The sequence below is a fragment of the Myotis daubentonii genome, chromosome 20 (genome assembly GCF_963259705.1).
Source record: "Myotis daubentonii chromosome 20, mMyoDau2.1, whole genome shotgun sequence".
Taxonomy (NCBI): Eukaryota; Metazoa; Chordata; class Mammalia; order Chiroptera; family Vespertilionidae; genus Myotis; species Myotis daubentonii.
Window position 1 is genome coordinate 15119065 of NC_081859.1, and position 23406 is coordinate 15142470.

Here is a 23406-nt window from a genome sequence, read left to right on the forward strand (position 1 = left end):
CTCTGCTCAGCCACAAGCCAGGCTGATGGCTGCCAGTATAGCGGTGGTGGTGGGAGCCTCTCCTGCCTCCTCAGCAGCGCTAAGGATGTCCGACTGCAGTTTAGGTCTGCTCCCTGCTGGCAAGTGGACACCCCCCTAGGGCTGCCGGGCTGCCAGAGGGATGTCTGATTGCCATCTTAGGCCCAATCCCCTGGGGAGCGGGCCTAAGTCAGCAGGTGGTCATCCCTTGAGGGGTCCCAGACTGCGAAAGGGCACAGGCCGGGCTGAGGGACCCCCCTCCCCACTGAGTGCACAAATTTTTGTGCACCGGGCCTCTAGTATATAGATAAAAGACATCTTTGTCTTGTCACTTAAGAAATTCTAAGAGTTTTCAGGATCTCTGCTCTGTGCCGATAGATAGATAGATCGATAGATAGATAGATAGATAGATAGATAGATAGATAGATAGATAGATAGATATTTCTTATTATAAATCTCAGTATCAGATACAAACTCATAATAGTCCATATCTAAAATTAGTTGCCTTCTGTTTATATGTACCCTAGAAAGGTCCATTCTGATATTTGTGCACGATTAGAAATGGGAAGAGAAGCATAGGTATCGTGAGAATTACTGTATTCTTGGTTGCAGTGGTTTTCAAATGCTTATCCAGCTGCTCATTATAATGAAGTTGTTACTGCTCCAAGATGAAATAAGGAAATGTAGTGATGATGAAAATGAATTTATTCAACATAAAGAACTGTAATATATTCTGAGTTTTTGAAATGAACTTTGCAGAATTAAAATGTTCATTCTTCAATGAAATGTTGGTAAAACTATGGTGTATTATTGGAGGTCATGATGTTGTTACTTTGCAAAATACAGTAATAAAACAACAGTAATCCTATGTTGTTCCCTGCCCCAGTTTTTAAAAATGTATTTTACTGCTTTATGACTTTTACAAGTTTTGTAATGACTGCTGATGATAATCTTATGTAGCTTCTTGTTAGTTGACAAACAGTCTTTTACTTAGTGCTGTTTGACCTTGGGTTACATTAAATATACTCTTTTTCACCCTTTTAAAAAATTATTGAGTACATTTTATTGTTTCTTTCCAAGTATCTAGTTATGGATTATTATGTTGGTGGGGATTTGCTTACTCTGCTCAGCAAATTTGAAGATAGATTGCCTGAAGATATGGCTCGATTTTACTTGGCTGAGATGGTGATAGCAATTGATTCCGTTCATCAGCTGCATTATGTACACAGGTAAGTAAGATGTTCCTTCATTGCCTCGTGATATCTAGAAGCAGAGGTCTATTTATACCAGATTTATTGGGGACTAAGATACGTTTCTCATCAATCAAAGTATTTATTCTGCGGTGGTTTTAATTGTTTTGCCTCTCCAAGGCACATCACACCCCTGAATGTGGTACACAGTAATGCGATGAACTAAAGTGAATAATTTGTATAAGATCACTGGTAATTTATGCTGTGTTCAATATAGGATAATATTCCTTATCACCTTCTTTATTTTTATATTTGCCTTATTTTCGCCATTAGATTTTAAGCTCCTGGAGTTATAGACTAGTATTTTCCTGTTGTGCTCAGTGGAGTATTATATTATTCCTCTCTGGCGGTTTTCTTTACTAGACCTAGTTATGGTTGTTGCAAGGTTTCCTTACTGAGTGTGGATTAATAGGTTGCTGCAGTGTAGTACTCTCATCATCAAATCATATTTTAGGAACAGTTGTTGTTATCTGATATTTAGGCTAAATTATATTTAAATTTCAAAATTGGTTGCATCAGTTACTGTTGAATAGTGTCCACTGGCTTTTATTTTCTCAGTCAGAGTTATAGACTAGTATTTTCCTGTTGTGCTCAGTGGAGTATTATATTATTCCTCTCTGGCGGTTTTCTTTACTAGACCTAGTTATGGTTGTTGCAAGGTTTCCTTACTGAGTGTGGATTAATAGGTTGCTGCAGTGTAGTACTCTCATCATCAAATCATATTTTAGGAACAGTTGTTGTTATCTGATATTTAGGCTAAATTATATTTAAATTTCAAAATTGGTTGCATCAGTTACTGTTGAATAGTGTCCACTGGCTTTTATTTTCTCAGTCAAGTTCTTTACCTAGTCATTTCTTTCCTTTTCACCTCGTTCCATAATGGATTTAGATAACTTAAAGTAAGAATGTGTACGATAAAGTGGAGGACTAAAACATGTGGAGGACTACAGAGTTGTGAGATTGAAATTATATTTAAAAGTAAAGAGTCTAAAACGGGATAAAATAACTAATGAACAGACATTGTCAAGTTATGTTTTCATGTTTTTCATGCATACTTTTACTTCTTTTCTGGCATAGATAATTCATGTGAAAATGTCCAAATTTCAGATTAGACTAAGAGCGTAAGGGTGCAGGCACACTAGCTTTTTGTTGAATAGAATCTCTCTCTGAAGGCAAATTAAGCTGGTTTCATGGGACTTATTGGTGTATGTGTGCTCTCCTGTGTTTGTTTTAAAGTTAAGTACTGACTTGAACAAATTCTTGGAGTGGAATGTGTTTTTTGAAGTAATCTCTCCTTACCCTAGTTCAAAAATAAGACAAAAACTAAAAACAATTCACTCATTCATGCCTTTCTTCATAACTCCCGTGTTTCCCCAGTGGAATTTGTTCTATATTCAAGGTTTGTGATTGCAGTTTTATTGACCTCATCTTCTTACTGTTAACATTTTATAGATTATGTTTAACTCTAAAAATGTACTGATGCATGCCCTAACTGGTTTGGCTCGGTGGATAGAGCATTGGCCTACAGACTGAAGGGCCCCAGGTTCGATTCCAGTCAAGGGCATGTACCTTGGTTGCGGGCACATCCCCAGTAAGAGGTGTGCAGGAGGCAGCTGGTTGATGTTTCTAACTCTCTATCCCTCTCCCTTCCTCTCTGTAAAAAAATCAATAAAATACATTTCTAAAAACAAACAAATAAATAAAAACGTACTGATGCATTATAGGAAATGGATCCAACCTATCTTAATGGGTTTGTTGGGGGAAACCCACGGAATTCAGTTCTGGAGAGTTTTCCATCCCTTGTCCCCTAAGCTTTTTATGAAGGATAGGTATGTGCTGGCCTCCACCAGGGCTTTGGGCTGATTCATCTTCAGTGTGGATTTGTGGTGTGACTCGGCAGGTATCCTCTTGGTAGATGTAAAACCATCACACTTTCACGGTGAGAGAGAAATACTTCGTGGCATGAAGCTAATATAAAACCGCTCTAGTCTTTCCCAGGCTGGAGTCCCATTTCAAAATTGTGATTTTTCTTACTGCTAATGGAGGAGGTAATTTCATTATAGTCTGAAATGAATAAAGAATAGATAACATTATAGTTAAAATTTGTTAGCTATAGGTGAACTCAGGCTGTGCACCATTATTGAAATTATGTTACATAAAGACAGTCACTGTATTACAGTGCATTTGATATTTCAGTGACTGTGAGGATTTGGGGCCAACTTCAGAAATAGCGGGAACAATTCCAAAAGACCACCCTTACGTCTGACATCAATTGCAGATTTGGGCGGTTCCCAAAACCACCCTCAGTTTCCATAACTTGCAGGGTCGCACAGAACTCACTGAAAGCTGTGCTTAGAGTTACAGCCTATTGATGGAAAGGGTGCAGATGGAACCAGCCAGGAGAAGCAGCGCACGGGGCATAGTCCAGGAGAAGTACCAGGCGCATCCACGTGCGCAGTAGCGTGGAGTGTTGCCAACAAGGAAGCACACTTGAGGTTTTGTTTTCCAGAGTTCTGGGGAGTCTCAGCATATTGCTTGCATGACTGACCATTAGTCTCTAGCCCTTCCCAGAGGTTGGGGTAGTACCTTTAGTTCCAGAAGTAAAACAGATACCACATGTCCCCTGTAAATTACATCTCTCATAAATCACATTGCTAGACTGCTTGGTGGCCAAGTCCCCAGGAAAACAAAGATACTTCTGTCTGGCCTGATATTCCAGGAGCTCGGGATCCCCTCCCATTGCCTGAGGGCAAAGGCCAGGCCTCTCTTTGGGTGAGATTAGTTTTTCGATATACAGGGCACCCAGTGGCCTCTGGTGAGGGCTTTTTTGGTTGTTCATCCTCACCCCAGGATATTTTTCCATTCATTGTTAGGGAGAGTGGAAGAGCGAGAGAGAGACAGAGAAACATCTGTGTGAGAGAAATACATCGATTGGTTGCCTCCTGAATGCCCCCACCAGGGCTTGGGCCGAGGAGGAGCCTGCAACCGAAGTACATGCCCTTGAACCAGAATCGAACCCTGCACCCTTTGGTCCGCAAGCTGATGCTCTATCCACTGAGCAAAACTGGCTAGGGCTAGTGAGGCTTTCTTACAAAAAAATCACATTTGTCTGGCTAATCTACATTTCGTATAACATTGATATGACGGACACAACAACATCAGTGTGAGTATGCCTGTCCCGTGGAGGAGGCAGCTTGCACTATTTGTTTCCAAGAGTTGTGTTACCTTTGGAATATGAAATTGGATTTACCAAAGAAAAGTCAGGTGAATGAGTATGCATTTTGAAACAAGTTGATTTCAGTGAAGACAGGAGTGCCTAGATAAAATAACAGTTCACAGATACATTTTAAAGCAGTTTCAGAAGAATACAGTTTTGTTATATCCACCTTTTCCATTCCAGGCATAATATTTACAATAATCATGCTCTGGTATTGACAGTCCGATGAAGTATTAAAGTAAGAACGACCCATAGAATATTGGCTTTTCAACATGGTCATTGTTTTGGAATGCTTTTTTATCCTTAATGCTATAAGAAAAAAATATATCATTATAAATATTTTGACTGAGAGTTTTAAAATAATACTGTTCCTTTTAAGCCAAATGTAATTTGCTTTTGATTGGGGACAAGGAAAATTACTGATTTTAAAAACTTCAGTGAATGATAATTGATATGATTAGTATGATTCATATTCAAGTTAGGAAGAAACTTGAGTAATGTTTTTACATTGATAATGTAGAGATTTAATCTCTTCTAAACATTTCTCTTTCACTGTTTTCATTGATTTTCAAGGTTAGAATTAATGTTTCGCCTGAATTTCCCTTCTCCTTTTTATTTAATTTTTTTGTTAACCCTCGAGGATATTTTTCCATTGATTTCTAGAGAGAGGGGAAGGGAGGCAGCGGGACAGAGAGAGAGAGAAACATTGATGTGAGAGGGACACATCAGTTGGTTGCCTCCCACACGCACCCTGGGGATTGAGCCTGCAATGGAGGTAAATGCCCTTCACCAGAAGCGAACCAGAGACCCTTCCATCCATAGGCCAACGCTCTATCCACAGCCAGACAGGGCTTTCCTACCCCTTTTATTGACAACTAGAGGCCCGGTGCACAAAAATTTGTGCACTGGGGGGAGGGGGGGGTTCCTCAGCCCGGCCTGTGCCCTCTCACAATCTGGGACCCCTCGGGAGATAACGACCTGCTGGCTTAGGCCTGCTCCCGGGTGGCAGAGGGCAGGCCTAATCCCTAGGTGCAGCCCCTGGTTGGGCTCAGAGCAGGGCTGATTGGGGAGTTGGGGCGCCACCCCCTGGCATGCACAGAGCAGGGCGGATTGGGAGGTTGCGATGCCACCCTCAGTCACGCTCAGGGTAGGGCTGATTGGGGGGTTGGGGCACCACCCCCTGTCACACTCAAGGCAGGGTCGATGGGGAGGTTGCGGCGCCACCCCCTGTCATGCACAGAGCAGGGCCAATAGGGGTTGGGGCTCTGCCCCCTGTCACACACAGAGCAGGGCCGATCGGGGGGTTGGGGAGCTCCCCCCTGTCACGCACAGAGCAGGGTCAATCAGGAGGTTGGGGAGCTCCCCCCTGTCACGCACAGAGCAGGGTTGATCAGGGGGTTGGGGAGCTCCCCCCTGTCACGCACAGAGTAGGGCGGATCAGGGGGTTGAGGCACCGCCCTCTATCACCCACAGAGCAGGGCCGATCAGGGGGTTGGGGCGCCGCCACTGTCACACTCGGGGCAGGGCCGATGGGGAGGTTATGGCTCTACCCCATCACACACAGAGCAGGGCCCGTGGGGTGGGGGGGTTGGGGCGCCGCACCCTGTCACACACAGAGCCGCAGGGCAATCAGGGGATTGGGGAACTCCCCCCTATCAGGCACAGAGCAGGGCCGATCAGGGGGTTGGGGCGCCTTCCCTGTCAGGAACAGAGCAGGGCCGATAGGGAGGTTGTGGCCCCGCCCCCTGTCACACACAGAGCCGCAGGGCGATCATGGGGTTTGGGCGCTGCCCCCTGTCACGCTGATCCCAGTGCTGGGAGGCCTCGCGGCTCCGCTGATCCCGGTGCTGGGAGGCATATTACCCTTTTACTATATAGAATAGAGGCCTGGTGCATGGGTGGGGGCTGGCTGGTTTTCCCTGAAGGGTGTCCTGGATCAGGGTGGGGTCCCCACTGGGGTGCCCGGCCAGCCTGGGTGAGGGGATGATGGCTGTTTGCAGCTGGTCATACACCAGGGTGGGGGTCCCCACTGGGGTGCCTGGCCAGCCTGGATGAGGGGATGATGGCTGTTTGCAGCTGGTCACACACCCTTCAGGGTGGGGGTCCCCACTGGGGTGCCTGGCCAGTCTGGGTGAGGGGCTGAGGGCTGTTTTCAGGCTGGGACTGAAGCTCCCAACTGCTCCTTTTTTTCTTTTTTCTTTTTATTCTGGGCCAGCTTTAGCCTAGCTCCAGCTCTGAGGCCTCAGCTGCTGAAAGCAGGTATCTGGTTTGTTTAGGTTCTATAATCGAAACTCTGTATCAACTCCAGCTCTGAGATCCCAGCTCGCTGAAAGCTGGTTTCTGGGGTTTTGTTTAGCTTCTATATTTGTTACAATGTTTCTTAAACTGCAGGCTCAGAGGCCAGCAAGGCAGGCAGGGAACATTGGAGTCCTCCGTCACTGAAGCAAGCAAGCCTCATGTTCAGTTTAAGCTGCCTGGCTGCCGGCCGCCATCTTGGCTGGCAGTTAATTTGCATATCGCCCTGATTAGCCAATGGGAACGGTAGCGGTTGTACGCCAATTACCATGTTTCTCTTTTATTAGATAGGATACTTGGTATCTGGTTGGCTGGCTGCCACCTTACTTGCAAGATGTCATAGACTTGAGTGGTTCTGAATCCCAGAAGTTACTTTGCTTCTTATATTAGAAAATGGCGTTTTGCTGGCCTGTTGTCCTATTTATCCGTTGCTGTATAACGTGTTTTCTAGAAGCAGGCACAGAGATAGAATGTGTAATGCAAGGTGCATTAAACCTATGGAAGGGTGTTGGCAGAAGCAGGATTAGAAAGGGGGAGAAGCCAGATTGCACGGCAGGCCAAACCTCAGCCAGCCCCACTAGGCATCCTGGAGAGTTCGTGGCCCATCAGAGCATCAGAGTTGTGCTCGTTTAGCCAAATGGCGCGTCTTTACAGTTCTGTATCAGTCACTCAGTGGCTGTGGCTGCCCAAGAAGGCAGGCCTTGTGGTGGAGAGGCTCTCTGGGAGCCGTCTGCTGACAAGAGGACCAAGCCCTCCGTCGAAGGAGAAGCAGCACGTCTGTCCACCGTAGGCCTGGAATGTAGTGACTAACAGAAGACAGCAGTCACTCTTTGCTCACGAGTCTGCAGTTTGGACAGGACGAGGCAGGGACTGCTCTCTCCCTGCTCTTTAGCATGGGTTGTAGTGACTCACCTGGGATGGGAAGATCAGCTATCAAGATGGCTCACTCACAAAGGTGGTGGCCCATCAGCTCAGGCTTCAGCCAGGGATCTAGGCCTGGGGCCTTTGTTCTTTTCACATGGGCCTAGCCAGGGCTGCTTGACAGTTTTTTTGTTTTGGTTTTGGCTAATTCTCACCCTAGGATATTTTTTCCATTGATTTTTCAGAGAGAGTGGAAGCGAGGGAGAGAGGGGGAGAGAGGGAAACCTCGATGTGCGAGAGACACATTGATTGGTTGCCTCCTGCAGGTGCCCTGACTAGGGCTGAGGATCGAACCTGCAATCCAGGTACGCGCCCTTGACCAGGAATCGAACCCAAGACCCTTGGGGGGGGGTACTATAACCAGTGAGTACACCAGCCAGGACTGCTTGAGTTTCTTAGCAAAATGCTGACTAGGTTCTAAGAGCAAGTGTGTTGTCAATATGTAAGTGTAACGATCTTTCTACCTAGGTTGTATTTGGGGTCTCTTTCCATCCTGTACTCCAGTGAGCGCATTCTTAGGAAATAACGAAGAGCATTCTTTACTCAGTAGCTGCATCCACATCTCCCTGACATTTGTGGGGATTGCAATCTGGTCTGCCTCACTTTGCCGGCGCTTCAGAAACCTGGTGTGCAAAGAACCAGAGCCATCTCTGCATGGGTTAGGCCCAGGCCGCGCCAGACCTGGTCTCCTTTCTCCCCGACGCTTCTCTTTTGGTCACTGAAGTTAGATTGAGATGGAGATAATCACCTGGAAGGAAAAAGGAAACCCCAGAAGGTCACGCTGCGGGTGGTTGAAAAGGAGGAAGGGATGTGTTTTCTTTTTTGAGGTGATAAAGTACATGGACGTAACAAATTTTAGGCCCTCCTCGTGCCCAGTAATTTAGGTCATATTTAGCATCAACTAGATGGGAAATCACATTTCCTCCTCCCGTGAGTACTCTAAGTTACACCTCATTATCAGTATTATACTTTGTTCCCAAAATAAAAAAGCATAAATATTTTCAAACCCAACCGGTGGCTAGAGGGCTAACTCACAGCCCCTGAGCTTCTGACGCAGAAGCGCAGGAGAGCGCTCCTCTCCTGTTGGCCATTTCAGGAACAGAGGGACTTGTTGTTCAGCCATGGAATAGACTGAGTGGGATGTGGAGTGCGTCAGAAGGCAAGATAATACGGATATGAAGGGTATAATTTAATTCCTGTTGGACAGAGACCAATTAGGGTTTTCATTATAAAATTATTGTGTCTGTCTATGATCTTGATGTCCATTAATTAACTGTCTTGACTGAAAAATATTGCTGACTGCAGATGATCATAGTGGCTTAGTCAGAATATTTTCATATTCTTGGGTTGACTCAGTCGTTATACACATGTATTTTTGATTTTTAATTAATTGTAATCAAGCAATACTGCATGTAATTAAAATAACACTCAGCTAGTGTAGAAAAGATTATATTAAAAAATAGTACCCCTCCATACCTCTTATGTTTGCTTTCCAGTGGCAAGCACATTGAACTCCTTTAAGCTATTTTTTCCTGCTTTTTAACCTCATATCTCCAATAACCTGATATCTAAAGCTGATATCTCTCGGTATAAATTTTAGACATATAATATTTGCATTTTAGAATTGATTATATTTTTTATTAGGAAGAGTTGTTGAATTTAGTAAATATTTTTTTCAGTGAAATAGGAATTGATGGGTGCTTCTTTAACATGCTGTATGTGTGTCTCACCCCTTAGAAGTCAAGCATCATGCTTAAAAGGTAACATTACTAAAGTGAGGACACAACAAAGATGTCTATTGTCACCAATACTGTTTTACATTGTACCGGAGATACTAGCTAAACAATTAGGCAAACGACAACATTAGACATGTAAAAATAGTAAAATCATTACATTTATAGATGATATACATGGAAAATCAAATAGAATTAACCTAAAAACTACAAAGGTAAAGAAGTTCAAAAGTTCAAGAAGGATATCAATAGCTTTTGTAGTCTTAATTCATGGAGTAAATATTTACTGCACACGGCAGTGGGTCAGGCTCTTTTCCAGGTGCTGAGGATCTAGTGGTCAACAAAACTGGCAAAAATTCCTGTTTTTGTGAAGTAGTTTCTAATCTAGCGACAATCAATAATTATAAAAAGATATAGAAGAAAAGGTTCCATAATATCTTAAAAATATGGAATACTTAGGGATATATTTACTAAGAAATATATAACTATATAGTGAGGAAGACTGTTCCCATCAGATATTAAAATTTGTCTTTAATAATTAAAAATATATTTCTACTGTGTGAAAAGATAGACTAATGGAACAGAATTGAAAGTCTTATAATAGCCCCAATTACTTACATTCATTAACATGTGATTAAGGTCAGGTCTCAAGTCAGAGGTTAAATACATGGTGTGTGGGAAAAATAAAACTAGATCCTATCTTTCATGATATACCAGGAAGGACTCCAAATGTAAAAAAGTTAAACTTAAAAGTGTTCCCATGGAATGAAACATGGGAGAATTCTTTTGCAATTTCAGTGATGATAAAATATTTCTAATTGAGTCAAAATCCACAAAAGCATAAAAGAAAATATTGATGAATTCATTACACAGACAAAAGAGTGCATGGGAGGAGAAGTCTGTAAACAAACTCAAAAAACAAATGCTCACTGGAGGAAAAAGATTTGCAACTCACATACTGGACAAAGAGTAGTCTTCCTAACATAGAAAGTACTAGAGACCTGGTGCACAACATTCTTGCACTGGGGGTGGAAGGGAGACCCTCAGCTCGGCCTGTGCCCTCTAGCAGTCTGGGACCCCTCGGGGGATGTCCACCTGCTGGCTTAGGCCCACTCCCCACAGCAGTTGGACATCCCCCAAGGGGTCCTTAGCGCTGCAGTGAAGACAGGAGAGGTTCCCACCACCACCACTGCGCTCGCCAGCCATGACCCCGGCTTCTGGCTGAGTAGCACTCCCTCTGTGGGAGCACACTGACCACCAGGGGGCAGCTCCTGTGTTGAGCATCTGCCTCCTGGTGGTCAGTGCGCATCATAGCGACCGGTTGTTCCGTCATCTGGTCGATTTGCATATTAGCCTTTTGTTATATAGGATTCCTGAAACTATAGGGAAAAGACCAAATGTAATAGAAAAATGGGCAAAATGCATTTCACATACCAATCCAAAAGAACTAATAAATAAATAGAATTAAATCAAAAGAAACCTAAAAAGTAGTCCATATCCTTTGAAAAATTGAAACGCATTCTATGTAAGCATGGCAAAGGGAAAATCACAGTGGAAATGACACAATATTTGGAACAAAAAGAAAATAAAAGTACTACATACCAGAATTTGTGGATCTACAATACTCTGTGATTAGGTTTACTTTGCTATTCTTTTCATGAATCCTGAATTAGAAAAGGCTTAACTCATTTAAAAATACTTCCCTTTTACATATTTTTGTTTAAAATTAGGGAGTTTAAGCATTAGAAAATCTATTAATTTAATATATCTGATACTCTTAACAATTAGGGAGTAGAAGGTAGTTCTGCTACTTAAAATGAAGTTTGTACTGAAAGTTTAAAGCAAAGATCATGTTTAATGGTGAAACATTAGAAGCATTCCCATTAAAAGTGGAAGCAAAATGAGAATGATTCTTTGAAGAAAATCTTACAATAGCAACAAAACTATAAAGTACGTAGGATTATAGCAAATACAAGATGTGTAAGCTCTCTATGGAAAAAAATGTCATTATTGAAGGACATAAAAGAAAACTCAATGTACGAGTATACATGGATAAGAAGAGCCATATTGTAAAGATATCAGTTCTTTTCACATCTATATATATAAAAGCCAAGCAACCAGAACGACTGGAGCGACCAGTTGCTGTGACATGCCCCCGCCCCCCCCAGGACCCAACCTCCCATGCACCCCTCCCCCACCAGCGCGGCCCCAATTGGCCTTCATTGGGGCGGGCCAGCCGGACCCCACCAGTGCACAAATTTGTGCACTGGGCCTCTAGTTATTCTATAAAATCATTGTGATTCTCATCAAAATCTCAGTATGTTTTATGAACATATTAAGCTAATCCTAGCGTTCATCTGGAAGAGCCATGGCAATTTAAAAACATGTATTTTTGGTATAGAGAGGTAATTTAGAGCTCTCATAATTAAGACAGTGTCACCTTGGTCCAGGTATAGGCATAAACCAGGTGACCATACATGTCCGTTTGCGTAGGACAATTTCAGTTTATGCCTGTTGTTCTAGTAATTATTAAAAGGCTCTCTTTTACTCTAAAAACTGTTTAGTGGTCTTGGCTGGTGTTGCTCAGTGGATAGAGCACCAGCCTGTGGACTGAAGGGTCCCAGGTTCGATTCCAGTCAAGGGCACATGCTCGGGTTGCAGGCTCAATCCCCAATAGGGGGCATGCAGGAGGCAGCCTATCAATGATTCCCTTTTATCATTGATTTTTTTTTCTCTCTCTCTCGCTATCTGAAATCAATAAAAAAATTTTAAAATAATAAAAACTATTCAGTGAAATTGCATAGGAAGTCCTGAAACAAATCCATTTTATTTATGATGTAGGTGGTAATATAAGTCAATGGTGAAAGGATGTCATTCATTAAATAGTGTTGGAACAGAAAGAAATATAGTTGGCCTTTATCTAACACAGTGGTTCTCAACCTTCTGGCCCTTTAAATACAGTTCCTCATGTTGTGACCCAACCATAAATTGAAACTTTATAGCCTTGGTCCGGCTAGAAGCCTGGGTTGCCTTTGGGCCCTGCACAGAGCAGGGCCGATCAGGGGGTTAGGGAGCTCCCCCCTGTCACGCACAGAGCAGAGCCCATCAGGGGGTTGGGGAGCTCCCCCCTGTCACGCACAGAGCAGAGCCGATCAGGAGGTTGGGGAGCTCCCCCCTGTCACGCACAGAGTAGGGCCAATAGGGGAGTTGGGGCACCGCACCCTGTCACACACAAAACAGGGCGGATCAGGGGGTTGGGGCGCCACCCCCTGTCACACTAAGAGCAGGGCCGATCAGGGGGTTGGGGCATTCCCCCCTGTCACACTAAGAGCAGGGCTGATGGGGAGGTTGCGGCTCCACCCTGTCACACATAGAGCATGGCCCATGGGGGGGTTGGGGCACCGCACCCTGTCACACACAGAGCAGGGCCGATCAGGGGGTTGGGGAGCTCCCCCCTATCAGGCGCAGAGCAGGGCCAATCAGGGGGTTGGGGTGCCTTCCCCTGTCACGAACAGAGCAGGGCGGATAGAGAGGTTGTGGCCCCGCTCCCTGTCACACACAGAGCTGCAGGGGGATCAGGGGATTTGGGCGCTGCCCCCTGTCACGCTGCTCCAGGGGCCAGGAGGCCTTGCGGCTCCGCTGATCCCAGTGCTGGGAGGCCTCGCAACTCCGCTTGACACCGAGGCAGTGAGGCCTCGCTGCTCTGCTGATCTCGGTGCTAGGAGGCCTCAACCTCCCCATCAGCACTGGGATCAGCGGAGCCGCGAGGCCTCCTGGCCCCTGGAGCAGCGTGACAGGGGGCAACGCCCAAACCCTCTGATCCCCCTGCAGCTCTGTGTGTGACAGGGGGCGGGGCCACAACCTCCCTATCCACCCTGCTCTGTTCGTGACAGGGGAAGGCACCCCAACCCCCTGATCGGCCCTGCTCTGTGCCTGATAGGGGGGAGCTCCCCAACCCCCTGATCGGTGCTAGGAGGCCACAACCTCCCTATCAGCTGCTCCGCTGATCTCAGTGCCGGGAGGCCTCGCGGCTCTGCTGATCCCGGTGCTGGGAGGCCTTGCGGCTCCGCTTGACACAGGGGCAGTGAGGCCTTGCTGCTCCTCTGATCCCGGTGATAGGAGGCCTCACGGCTCCGCTGATCCCAGTGCCTGGAAGCCTCGCGGCTCCGCTGATCCCGGGGCATGAGGCCTCGTGGCTCCACTGATCCCGGGTTCGGGAGGCCTCGCAGCTCCGCTGATCCCGGTGCTGGGAGGCATAATACCCTTTTACTATATAGGATACAGGCCTGGTGCACGGGTGGGGGCTGGCTGGTTTGCCCTGAAGGGTGTCCTGTATCAGGGTGAGGGTCTCGCTTGGGTGCCTGGCCAGCCTGGATGAGGGGATGATGGCTGTTTGCAGCTGGTCACACCCCCTTCATGGTGGGGGTCCCCACTGGGGTGACTGGCCAGCCGGGTGAGGGGCTGAGGGCCGTTTTCAGGCTGGCGGGTGACTGAAGCTCCCAACCTCTCCTTTTTTTCTTTTTCTTTTTTTTATTCTGGGATTTATTTACCTTCTATGGCTGTCACTGGAGCTGAGAGCCAGCTTTAGCTCTGAGGCTCGGCTCCAGCTCTGAGACCTCAGCTGCTAAAAGCAGGTATCTGGCTTTGTTTTGGGTTCTATAATTGAAACACTGTTGCAACTCCAGCTCGACTGGCTGGCTGAAAGCAGGTTTCTGGCGTTTGTTTAGCTTCTATAATTGCAACATTGTTTCTTAGAGTGCGAGCTCAGAGCCCAGCAGCGGCAGGTGGGGAACCTTGGCTTCCTCCTTCACTGGAGCAAGCAAGCCTCCTGTTCGTTTCAGCTGCCTGGCTGCCGGCCACCATCTTGGTTGGCAGTTAATTTGCATATCACCCTGATTAGCCAATGGGAAGCGTGTCAGAGATACGGTTAATTACCATGTTTGTCTGTTATTAGATAGGATGTTAATTAGTTAGTTAGAGGCCCGATGCATGAAAATTCGTGCAAGAGTAGGCCTTTCTTCCCCCTGCTGCTGGCACCAGCTTCCCTCTGGCACCCAGGACCCTGGCTTCCCTCCTCCGGCCTCTGGCAGGCACCCAGGACCCAGGCTGGCTTCCCTCCAGCCCTGGCTTCGTCAGGAAGGACGTCCATAAGATGTCCGGTCTAATTAGCATGTTACCCTTTTATTATTATAGATTATATCACAATAAAGCTGAAAAAAGTGAGTAAAGGGTAAATTAGAAGACTACATTAGTACTAAGTAGTTTTTTGGGTTTTTCTAATAACGAAGGAAGACAATATAAACAATGTGAAAAAACAAGCCCTCATGCTGGGAGAAGAGATTTGTAACACATGCAACTAAATCTGAATAAACAGAATTCTAGAAGATTAACCAAAACATACAATACACACAGAGTATAAAAAGGTGGGAAGGATATCAACTCATTTTACAGAATAGGAATCTAAGATGACCATTGATAATATAAAAAAGATTCTCAGCCTTACCAGTTATCCTGTCAGTAAAGTTGGAGATGCACCTGTCTTTCATCTCTGCAGTTTCACTTCTGCATGCACAACTGAGAGAAATGTTCACACATGAGCACTAGGAGACATTCATACAAATATTCATCTCAGCATTTTGTGTAATTGCAACATAAAAGTCTAAAACAATCTAAAATTGTTGGAAACAATCTAAATTTTATAAGCAGGGGAAATTGAGAAATAAATTTTGTATATGAAAGTATTCCATATAAAAATGAAAATTAATGAACTAGAGCAAAATTTATCAGCATGGAAAAATTTGAACATATTAGAATAAAACCAAGTTGCAAAACACTACACACAGGCTTGTATTAGTTACAAAGTTTAAAGACATTCAGAAAAATACAGAGTCCTATGGTGGCATTGGTATATATGAATCCTACAATAAAATGTATGCATGGACAGTGGTCTGGATTTGACCTGTGGGTCATAATTTGCCAACCTGTGATGTATGACACACTCAAAGGAATTACTTCAGCAGTTAAGGCATTAATAATATTATCCCCTCTTACAGGTGGGAAAATTGAGGTTTTGAGGCCTCGGCTGGCATCATTTGGGTTAAATTATAATAACCTTACCATGCTCCCATTAACCACATGGCAATATAATTTTTTCATGTATGTAATGCTTATAGAAGATCCTTTTCCTTCCTCTAAAAGTATAGTGAATTGTGGAGGTCTAATCTTATAGTTTTTCACAATTATAATCTTTAATAGTATGTTTAGAAACTCTGCATTGCTGAGTCGTCTTTACAAAAATTATTTCATGTATGATTTTCCTAGGTTTGCAACATGTTTTATTGTTCAAATGGAGAAACATACAAAAAGTGGTTTGATTTAGTTTGTTATTAGATATGGATATCTTATAAGCCAGTTACTAATAATAGGTACCTTTATATAATATGCATTATTATTAAGCAGTTGTTTGTTGTTTTTTAAAGTCCCTTTTATGAAGCAATTTCTTTGTTTTGTCATGACGTGCAGTAATTGAGAATTTACTTATCTACATTTACATTCAAGGTCTAGGAAGTACATTTTTCCCTGTTGAATTTCATGGGCTAGAAGTTAGTAGGTATCAAGTAATTATGGCTCTTCTCTTTATGCCAGGGGTGGGGAACACCATTTGGTCTGGGCCTGCCAAGGCATTAGGGGTGAGTGAATTAAATGTTTGACCAAATTAGCAGGCTAATTTTTTTAAATTCTTTTTTTAAAAAATTCTTTATTGTTGAAAGTATTACATAAGTCTCCTTTTCCCCAGCCGTTCCCCACCCCCCAGCACATGCATTCACTCCCCCTACTGTCTGTGTCCATGGGTTATGCTTATATGCATGCATACAAATCCTTTGGTTGCTCTCTTACTCTCTCCACCCCAATTTCTTAAAATCGGGTTGCTGATAATTTTGTATGGCCCCTGAATGATGTTATAAATACCCAAGTGGCCTTGGCAGGAAAGAGGTTCCCCACCCCTGTTTATGCAGAAAGTAGGACTACTGCAGGTGTGTTGGAATATGTGCAAGTTTAAAGGTGGGGAATAAAAATTATCACAGTACTTTTTATCTCCAGGAGACTGAAATGACCTGTGTTTAAGAAAGTTTTAATATGAACCAGAGCCAGGATTTGAACCCATAAAGTACTCAAATAGATGTTCTTAGAGTATTAATTTTAAAAGAAGTTAGGATTTTTAGACAGAACGGTGATCTTACCACGTATGTAATTATGTTTATTCTTCCAAACCAAAAATGGGATGTATTTTTTTCAGAGACATCAAACCTGATAATATATTGATGGATATGAATGGACATATTCGGTTAGCAGATTTTGGCTCTTGTCTGAAACTGATGGAAGATGGAACGGTAAGGAAAGATAATTTTTAAATTATTTCACCCACAGACATTTTTCTTGCTACTTGTCTTCTTTATCTGTTTAGAAACCACCTATAACAATAAAAGCATAATATGCAAATCAACCAAACCGCCGAATAGCAGAACAACTGTCCGGATGACCATGTTATGACATGCACCGGTGGCAGGCCAGCCAAGGCGGGTGCAATGCGATTGGCCAGGGGGCTCTGCGATTGATTGCCCCAAACAAGGAGGTGCAGGCCTTCGGCCGGCGGGGCGATCAATCGGAGGGGTGAGGGGAGACTCTGTGATCGCCCCAAAGAGGGAGACCAAGGCCACCGACTGACGGGCTGCAGCGGGTGGGTGGGGCCTCCCTCTGCGGGGTGATCGATCACAGGACTCCCAGACTGCGAGAGGGTGCAGGCCGGACGGAGGGGGCGGGGCCCTCTCTTCAAAGTGCACGAATTTCGTGTACCAGGCCTCTAGTTTATTTATATTATCCATTTATCTGTCCACCCACCCACCCATCCTTCTATGCTTCACTTTCTTCCCCAGAGGTATTTAGGCATACTTATTCATAGTGGGGCTTGTCTATAAAATCACATGCCATTTAAACTGTTCATATTAATGATCTGAAGATGGTCACTTACGCCTCTTATGAGACCCTGTTTTTTCCTTCTTTAGCTGACCTGGTTATTATTGTACTTGAGATATTTTTACATTTCCAGATGGGCAAAGAAAATAAACCCTACATGGAGAAAGAAAGTGCAGCTTCTTTGCTTTCATTATATTTTTTTGTCTTTCTTTTCTAGTTGATTTTCCGGAGGGACAGTGTTCAGAAATGAATGCTTTTACCAGGAAATCCTCGATGTTGATTTAGTTTTGTGTTACCATTTGCCTTAGTTCTGCTAACTCGGGCCTCCTTTGTTTTCTTTCACTCACTTAAAATTTATATGCCCCAAGTTTATTCCCTTGTTTGTTTTGGTTTTTGTTTTTACATCAGTTTCCTGGATATATAGCAGAAGTCCAAATATATATCCTTTTAATTGGCATAAATGTTTTTAGAGAGCAGTTTAGTAAAATACATTCTAAAGACTATGAAAATGTTATATTATTCTGGACTAGTAATTTGACTTCTAAAAATTTATCCTAAGGAGGTAACTTAAAAAAAAAAAATCCTCACCCCAGGATATGTTTATTGATTTTAGAGAGCGAGGAATGGAGAGTTAGGGAGGGAAGGAAGGAGGGAGGGAGGGAGGGAGGGAGGGAGGAAGGGAGGGAGGGAGGGAGGGACATCTGTTGGTTACCTCCCCTATGTGTGGCACCCTGGCATTGAACCTGAAACCTTGGTATGTGTCTAGACCAAGATGAGCCTGCAGCCTCTTGGTGCCCCATTTGTTTTTCCATATGATTGTTAGATTTTTATTATCAGTTTATAGCCATAGTATACACACATACAAATACCCTTTCACAAACACAAGCTTGTAGACTTGCATTGACTTTAGAGATTTAAATATCCAGAGATTTTGTGGAAATTTATTTCAATAACATGGAATTTTACTATCCATGACTGGTGTCTCCATTGCTTTAGGTTTTCTTTTATGTCTGTTATTTAAGTTTTAAAATAATATTCACTATAAATTCATTACCTTTAAGTAATGTTAGATTTGTTCTTAGGCATCTTGTGGATATTTTGGGGGGTGGGGCCTAATATAAACAACTTTTTAAAGTTTGTTGTTGGATAGCTCGTTGCTGTTATATAGGACCACAATTGATTTTTGTAGGTGTAGCTTGAACCTATCAATCTTGCTAAATATTTTTATAAGTTTAAAATAATTTGTAGATTTTTCTAGATTTCCTACGTAGACAATTATATAATTCACAAATTATGATGAGCTTTGGGTTTTGGTCTTTCAAATCTTTGTGTCTGCTATTTTTTTCTCTTAACCATGCAGTCGGTGACCTTCAGCACAATGTTAAATAGGTGTGGTAATAGGGAGCTTCTTTGCCTTGTCCCTGACTTTAATGGTGTTTTTCCTGTAGTATCAAATTAAGTATGATGTTTGCTGTAAGCTTTTTACTGGGTTAAGGAAATTTCTATTTCTGATTACTGTGAGTTTGTTGCTAGGGTTGTTATTGTTGTAATCAAATGATTTTTCTGCATCCACTGAGATGATATAAGGATATTTTTTCTTTAATCTGTTAATCTGATGAATGACATAGATTGTCCAAGTTAAATCATTCATTCTTTGGATCAACATAACTTTATCTTGAAGTTGTATTGCTATATCTGAACAAATTGTTAGATAGACTCTGCTAAAATTTTATATTAGCAAATTTAGGTTGTTACCTGAAATTCATACCTGAGATTCATCATATTTGATATAGCAAATAATTTTCCTTCTCAAACTGTTCTTGTCTGATTTCTATTTTTAGGTTATTTTAGCCTTATAAAATGAACAAGGGAGTCATGTTTCCTCCCCTTGCCTGTTTTGGCTCTAGAATAGTTTATATAATACAAGGATTATCTGTTTCTTATATAATTGGTACAAATCACTTTTAAATCACCCTTGCTTTTATGAGGTTTTGCTTTCTTCTGTTTTATTTTGTGTTCTAGGTAGATTTTATACTATTGATTCAAATTTTTTAATGGTTATAGGTCTCTTTGGTTTTCTATTTCTTCCTGAGTCAGTTTTGATAAGTTATATTTTTTCTATGACCATTGTCTATTGTCAATGAGCTGTCAGTTTTATTGGTATAAAATTGTTCAGGCTGAACTCTTCCTAGTTTAAAAATCTTTTTACGTGCATAGTTTTTTCATTCCTAATGTTTGTGCTTTTCTTTTCCTTCATAAATTTTGATGTAGAGCATTTTACTATTTTTTAGTTCTAAATATTTTCCAACTTTAGTTAGAATTCTTCTGTGGACCATTAATTATTTAGATGTATGCCTTTTAATATCCAACATATTTAATTATTTCTAGTTTTATTTTAATGGAGAATGGGTCTAATTGATACTAGTGTTTTGGCATTTGTCACTGTTCGCTGTTTGATTTTGTAATAGCTCAGTTTTTATAAGTATTACAAGTTTATTGAAAAGAATACATTTTTTCTAACTTTTAGGTGCAGGATTCTCTATAATGTCCGTAAGATTAAACTTGTTAACTGGTTCAAATATTTTATATTCTTACCAGTTTTATTTCTCTCTGATGTATTACCTTTTATGTAAAAATCCTTAATATGATGTTAAATTATTAATTTTTCCCTGTAATCATCAATATCTTCACAACTCTTTTGTAGCTATGTTGTTATTTAGAATCGCTATTCCAGGGTGTTTTATATGTAAGTTAATAAATTAAAAAATTGTTTAAATGATTTTGGCCTTAAAATCTATTTTGAGTTATATTAATATAGCTTCCTTAACTTTATTTTGTTTAAAACCTGCCTCATGTATCTTTTCTGTCCCTTTACTTTTTAATATTTTAGTGTCCTTATGTTTAGATGCAACTCTTTAAAACAGATTATTGCTGATTAAAAAAAAAAAGTTTATTTGGCTCTGGCCAGATGCCTATGTTGGTTGGAACATCGTCCCATACACCCAAAGGTTATGAGTTCGATTACCAGTCAGGGCACATACCCAGGTTGCAGGTTCGATCCCAGGTCAGGGCTTGTAGGGGAGGCAATCAGTCAATGTCTCTCTCTCACATCAATGTTTCTCTCCTCTTCCTCTCCTATCCGCTCTCTAAAACAAATTTTAAAAAGCATATCCTTGGGTGAGGATTAAAAAAACAATGTTGATTTTGGTTTTATTTGTCATGCGTGTGATACTGCTGTCTTTTAATCGGTGAATTTAGTCTTATGAATTCTGTGATTGTAGATGTATTTATTTCTACTACCCTTTCTTGTGCTGTTTACTCTCGGTTTTGCTTGTTTGTTTACATACATGCTTGTGTTTTGTTTTTCCCCCCTCTTTCCTGCATTCTATTGGCTTGGTCAAATTTAGTTTTATTTCTCTTTTTCGTTACTTCTTTGGAGTTTTACATTCTATTTCAAATATTTTAATGTTTATCTTAAATTTTTTAAAATTTATAATTGACCTAAAATCTAGTGTTAATGTTTTCTACCATATTCCTAATTAAAACAAGAAACTTAGTGTATTTTATACCATACAAAAATTAGCTCAGAATGGATCGAAGACCTGAATGTTAGAGCTAAAACTAACATTGAAAGGAAACATATAGGGGAAGCTTATGACATTGGATTGGGCATTGATTTCTTGGATGTGACACCACACAACAGACAACTAAAGAAAAAATAGGTAAATTGGAATCAGTAAAAAGTTTTCTGCATTAAAGGACAGTCATCTTAGTGAAAAGGTAACCTATGGAGTGGGAGAAAATAGTTGCAAATCATGTATCTGATCAGTGTTAATATCCAGAATATAGAGAGAACACCGACAATTCAATAACAAGTAATCCAATTCAAAATGAGCAAAGGACTTTAATAAACATTTCTCCTAAGAAGATATACAAATGGCCAACAAGCACATGAAAAGATGTTCAACATCACTAATCATTATGGAAATGCAGATCAAAACCACAATGAGATACTACCTCATACCTATTAGAATGGCTACCATGACAAAGAACAGAAAGTAACAAGTGTTGACAAAGAAGTAGAAAATTGGAACCCTTGTACACTGTTGATGGGAATGTAAAATTCTATAACCTCTCTGGAAACAATATGGCAGTTCTTCAAAAAATTAAAAATAGAATTACCACATGATCCAGGAATTTCACTTCTGAGTACATACTCCATAAAATTGAAAGCAAGGACTCAGAGAGGTATTTGTACACTATGTCCAGTAGCAGCATTATTTACAACTAGAGGCCCGGTGCACAAATTTGTACACAGGTGGGGTCCCTTAGCCTAGCCTGCAGGATCAGGATGAAACTGGCTCTCCAACATCCCCCGAGGGGTCCCGGATTGTGAGAGGGTGCAGGCCAGGCCAAGGGACCCCACCAGTGCACGATCAGGGCTGGGGAGGGACGCACTAGGTTGGGCAGCCAAGGAGGGACCACAGGAGAGCTCCAGGGCGTGTCCAGCCAGTCTCGCTCAGTTCCAATTGGCCAGACCCCAGCAGCAAGCTAACCTGCTGGTCGGAGCATCTGCCTCGTAGTGGTCAGTGCACGTCATAGTGAGTGGTTGAGCAGCCTTAGCATATCATTATCATATTATGCTTTGATTGGTTGAACAGCTGACCAGACACTTAGCATATTAGGCTTTTATTATATAGATAGCCAAGGAATGTAAGTAACTTAGGTGTCCATTAACAAATAAATAGATAAATTAAAAATGGGTACAGCTTCAGTGTTGAACGATGAACAGTTCTAGAGATGGATGTTGGTGATAAGTGCACAACAGTGTAAATGTACTTAATGCCACTGAACTGTACACTTGGAAATGGTTATGATGGTAAACTTTATGGTATGAGTATTTTACCACAATTAAAAATAATAATTAAAAAGTAAATAAAGATAATGTGTAATAACATAAACATTAGACCACTTTAAGAAACTTAGACCATTTCAATCCTAATTGCACCCTTAGTGACAGGTTCTTGTTTCTAGGATTTTAGTTTCACCTCACTTTTCAGTGTTCAAGTAGTTTCCTCCTCCTCTGCCACCTTCTTTTCCTTCTGCTGCTCCTCCACTTCCTCCTCCTCCTCCTTTTCCTTTCCTCCTTTTCTTCCTCATCACTAATAACTTTGTTCACAATTTTGCTAATTGTAAAAGTTACAAAGTTAACTAATGTCTTTGTTCACCATTGCTTCTGGTATCACATCTTCCATCTGGGTTAACTTTCTTATTTTATGAAGTATGTTCTTTAGTGCTTCTGTTTATCTGAAAGGGTCTACATGTAGTAGTTCACCCAGTCTTTGTGTGGAAATGTCTTTATTTAACCCTCATTCTTGTATCATAATGTAGATAGGTAGGGAATATAATTTTGGCAATTATTTCGTCTCGTCACTTTGAAGAATCAGTTCCATTTTCTTCTGACGGCTATGTTAGCATTAATAATTCAGCTGTCAGTTTAATTCTCATTCCTTGCTAGGTAATCTCTCTTTATTCTTTAATGTTTTTAATCTCTTAGTTTTTGGTGCTCTGTAGTTTTTAATTACAGTGTACATAGAAGTGTATCTGGTTTTATTTATCTTTTCATATCTTTCACATATTTACTGTATTTTTCATTTTAATGACTTATTTCTAGGACTTCTATTTGATTTGATTTTTTTCATCATTTTGTTCTTACGCTTTTGATTAAAAAATAAAATGTCAGAAAGTTAAAAATATTTCATGAAGTGGAACTGATACTTGTTTGGAGTCTAAGTGTATTGGTCAGATTTCTGACTTGCTCGTAATGGGATATTACTCATTTAGGTTATGTGATTGGGTTGGCAGCTCATCTTCGGTGGGCGTTTATGTGTGAGAATCCTCTGTGACCATCTGTGAGCATGTACCTCCGGAGTAGTTTTAAGTTTGTTATGCCAGGCTTTCTGGGGCACCTAATATGGTGCCAGTAGTTTTGCCAGTT

At 41.8% G+C, this 23406-nt stretch overlaps 1 protein-coding gene across 10 annotated transcripts in view; it reads left to right on the plus strand.

The window, feature by feature from the left end:
* CDC42BPA (CDC42 binding protein kinase alpha) overlaps positions 1-23406 on the plus strand; it is a 199160-nt gene that overhangs the window by 71950 nt on the left and 103804 nt on the right. For all 10 annotated transcript variants that reach the window (XR_009450251.1, XM_059677595.1, XM_059677601.1 and 7 more), the window contains exons 5-6: positions 1099-1247; positions 16732-16825. Coding sequence is in view for 9 of the 10 variants with exons in the window: in XM_059677595.1 (XP_059533578.1) it covers positions 1099-1247; positions 16732-16825 (243 nt within the window). In the remaining variant the exon portion in view is untranslated. The remainder of the gene's footprint in view (positions 1-1098; positions 1248-16731; positions 16826-23406) is intronic.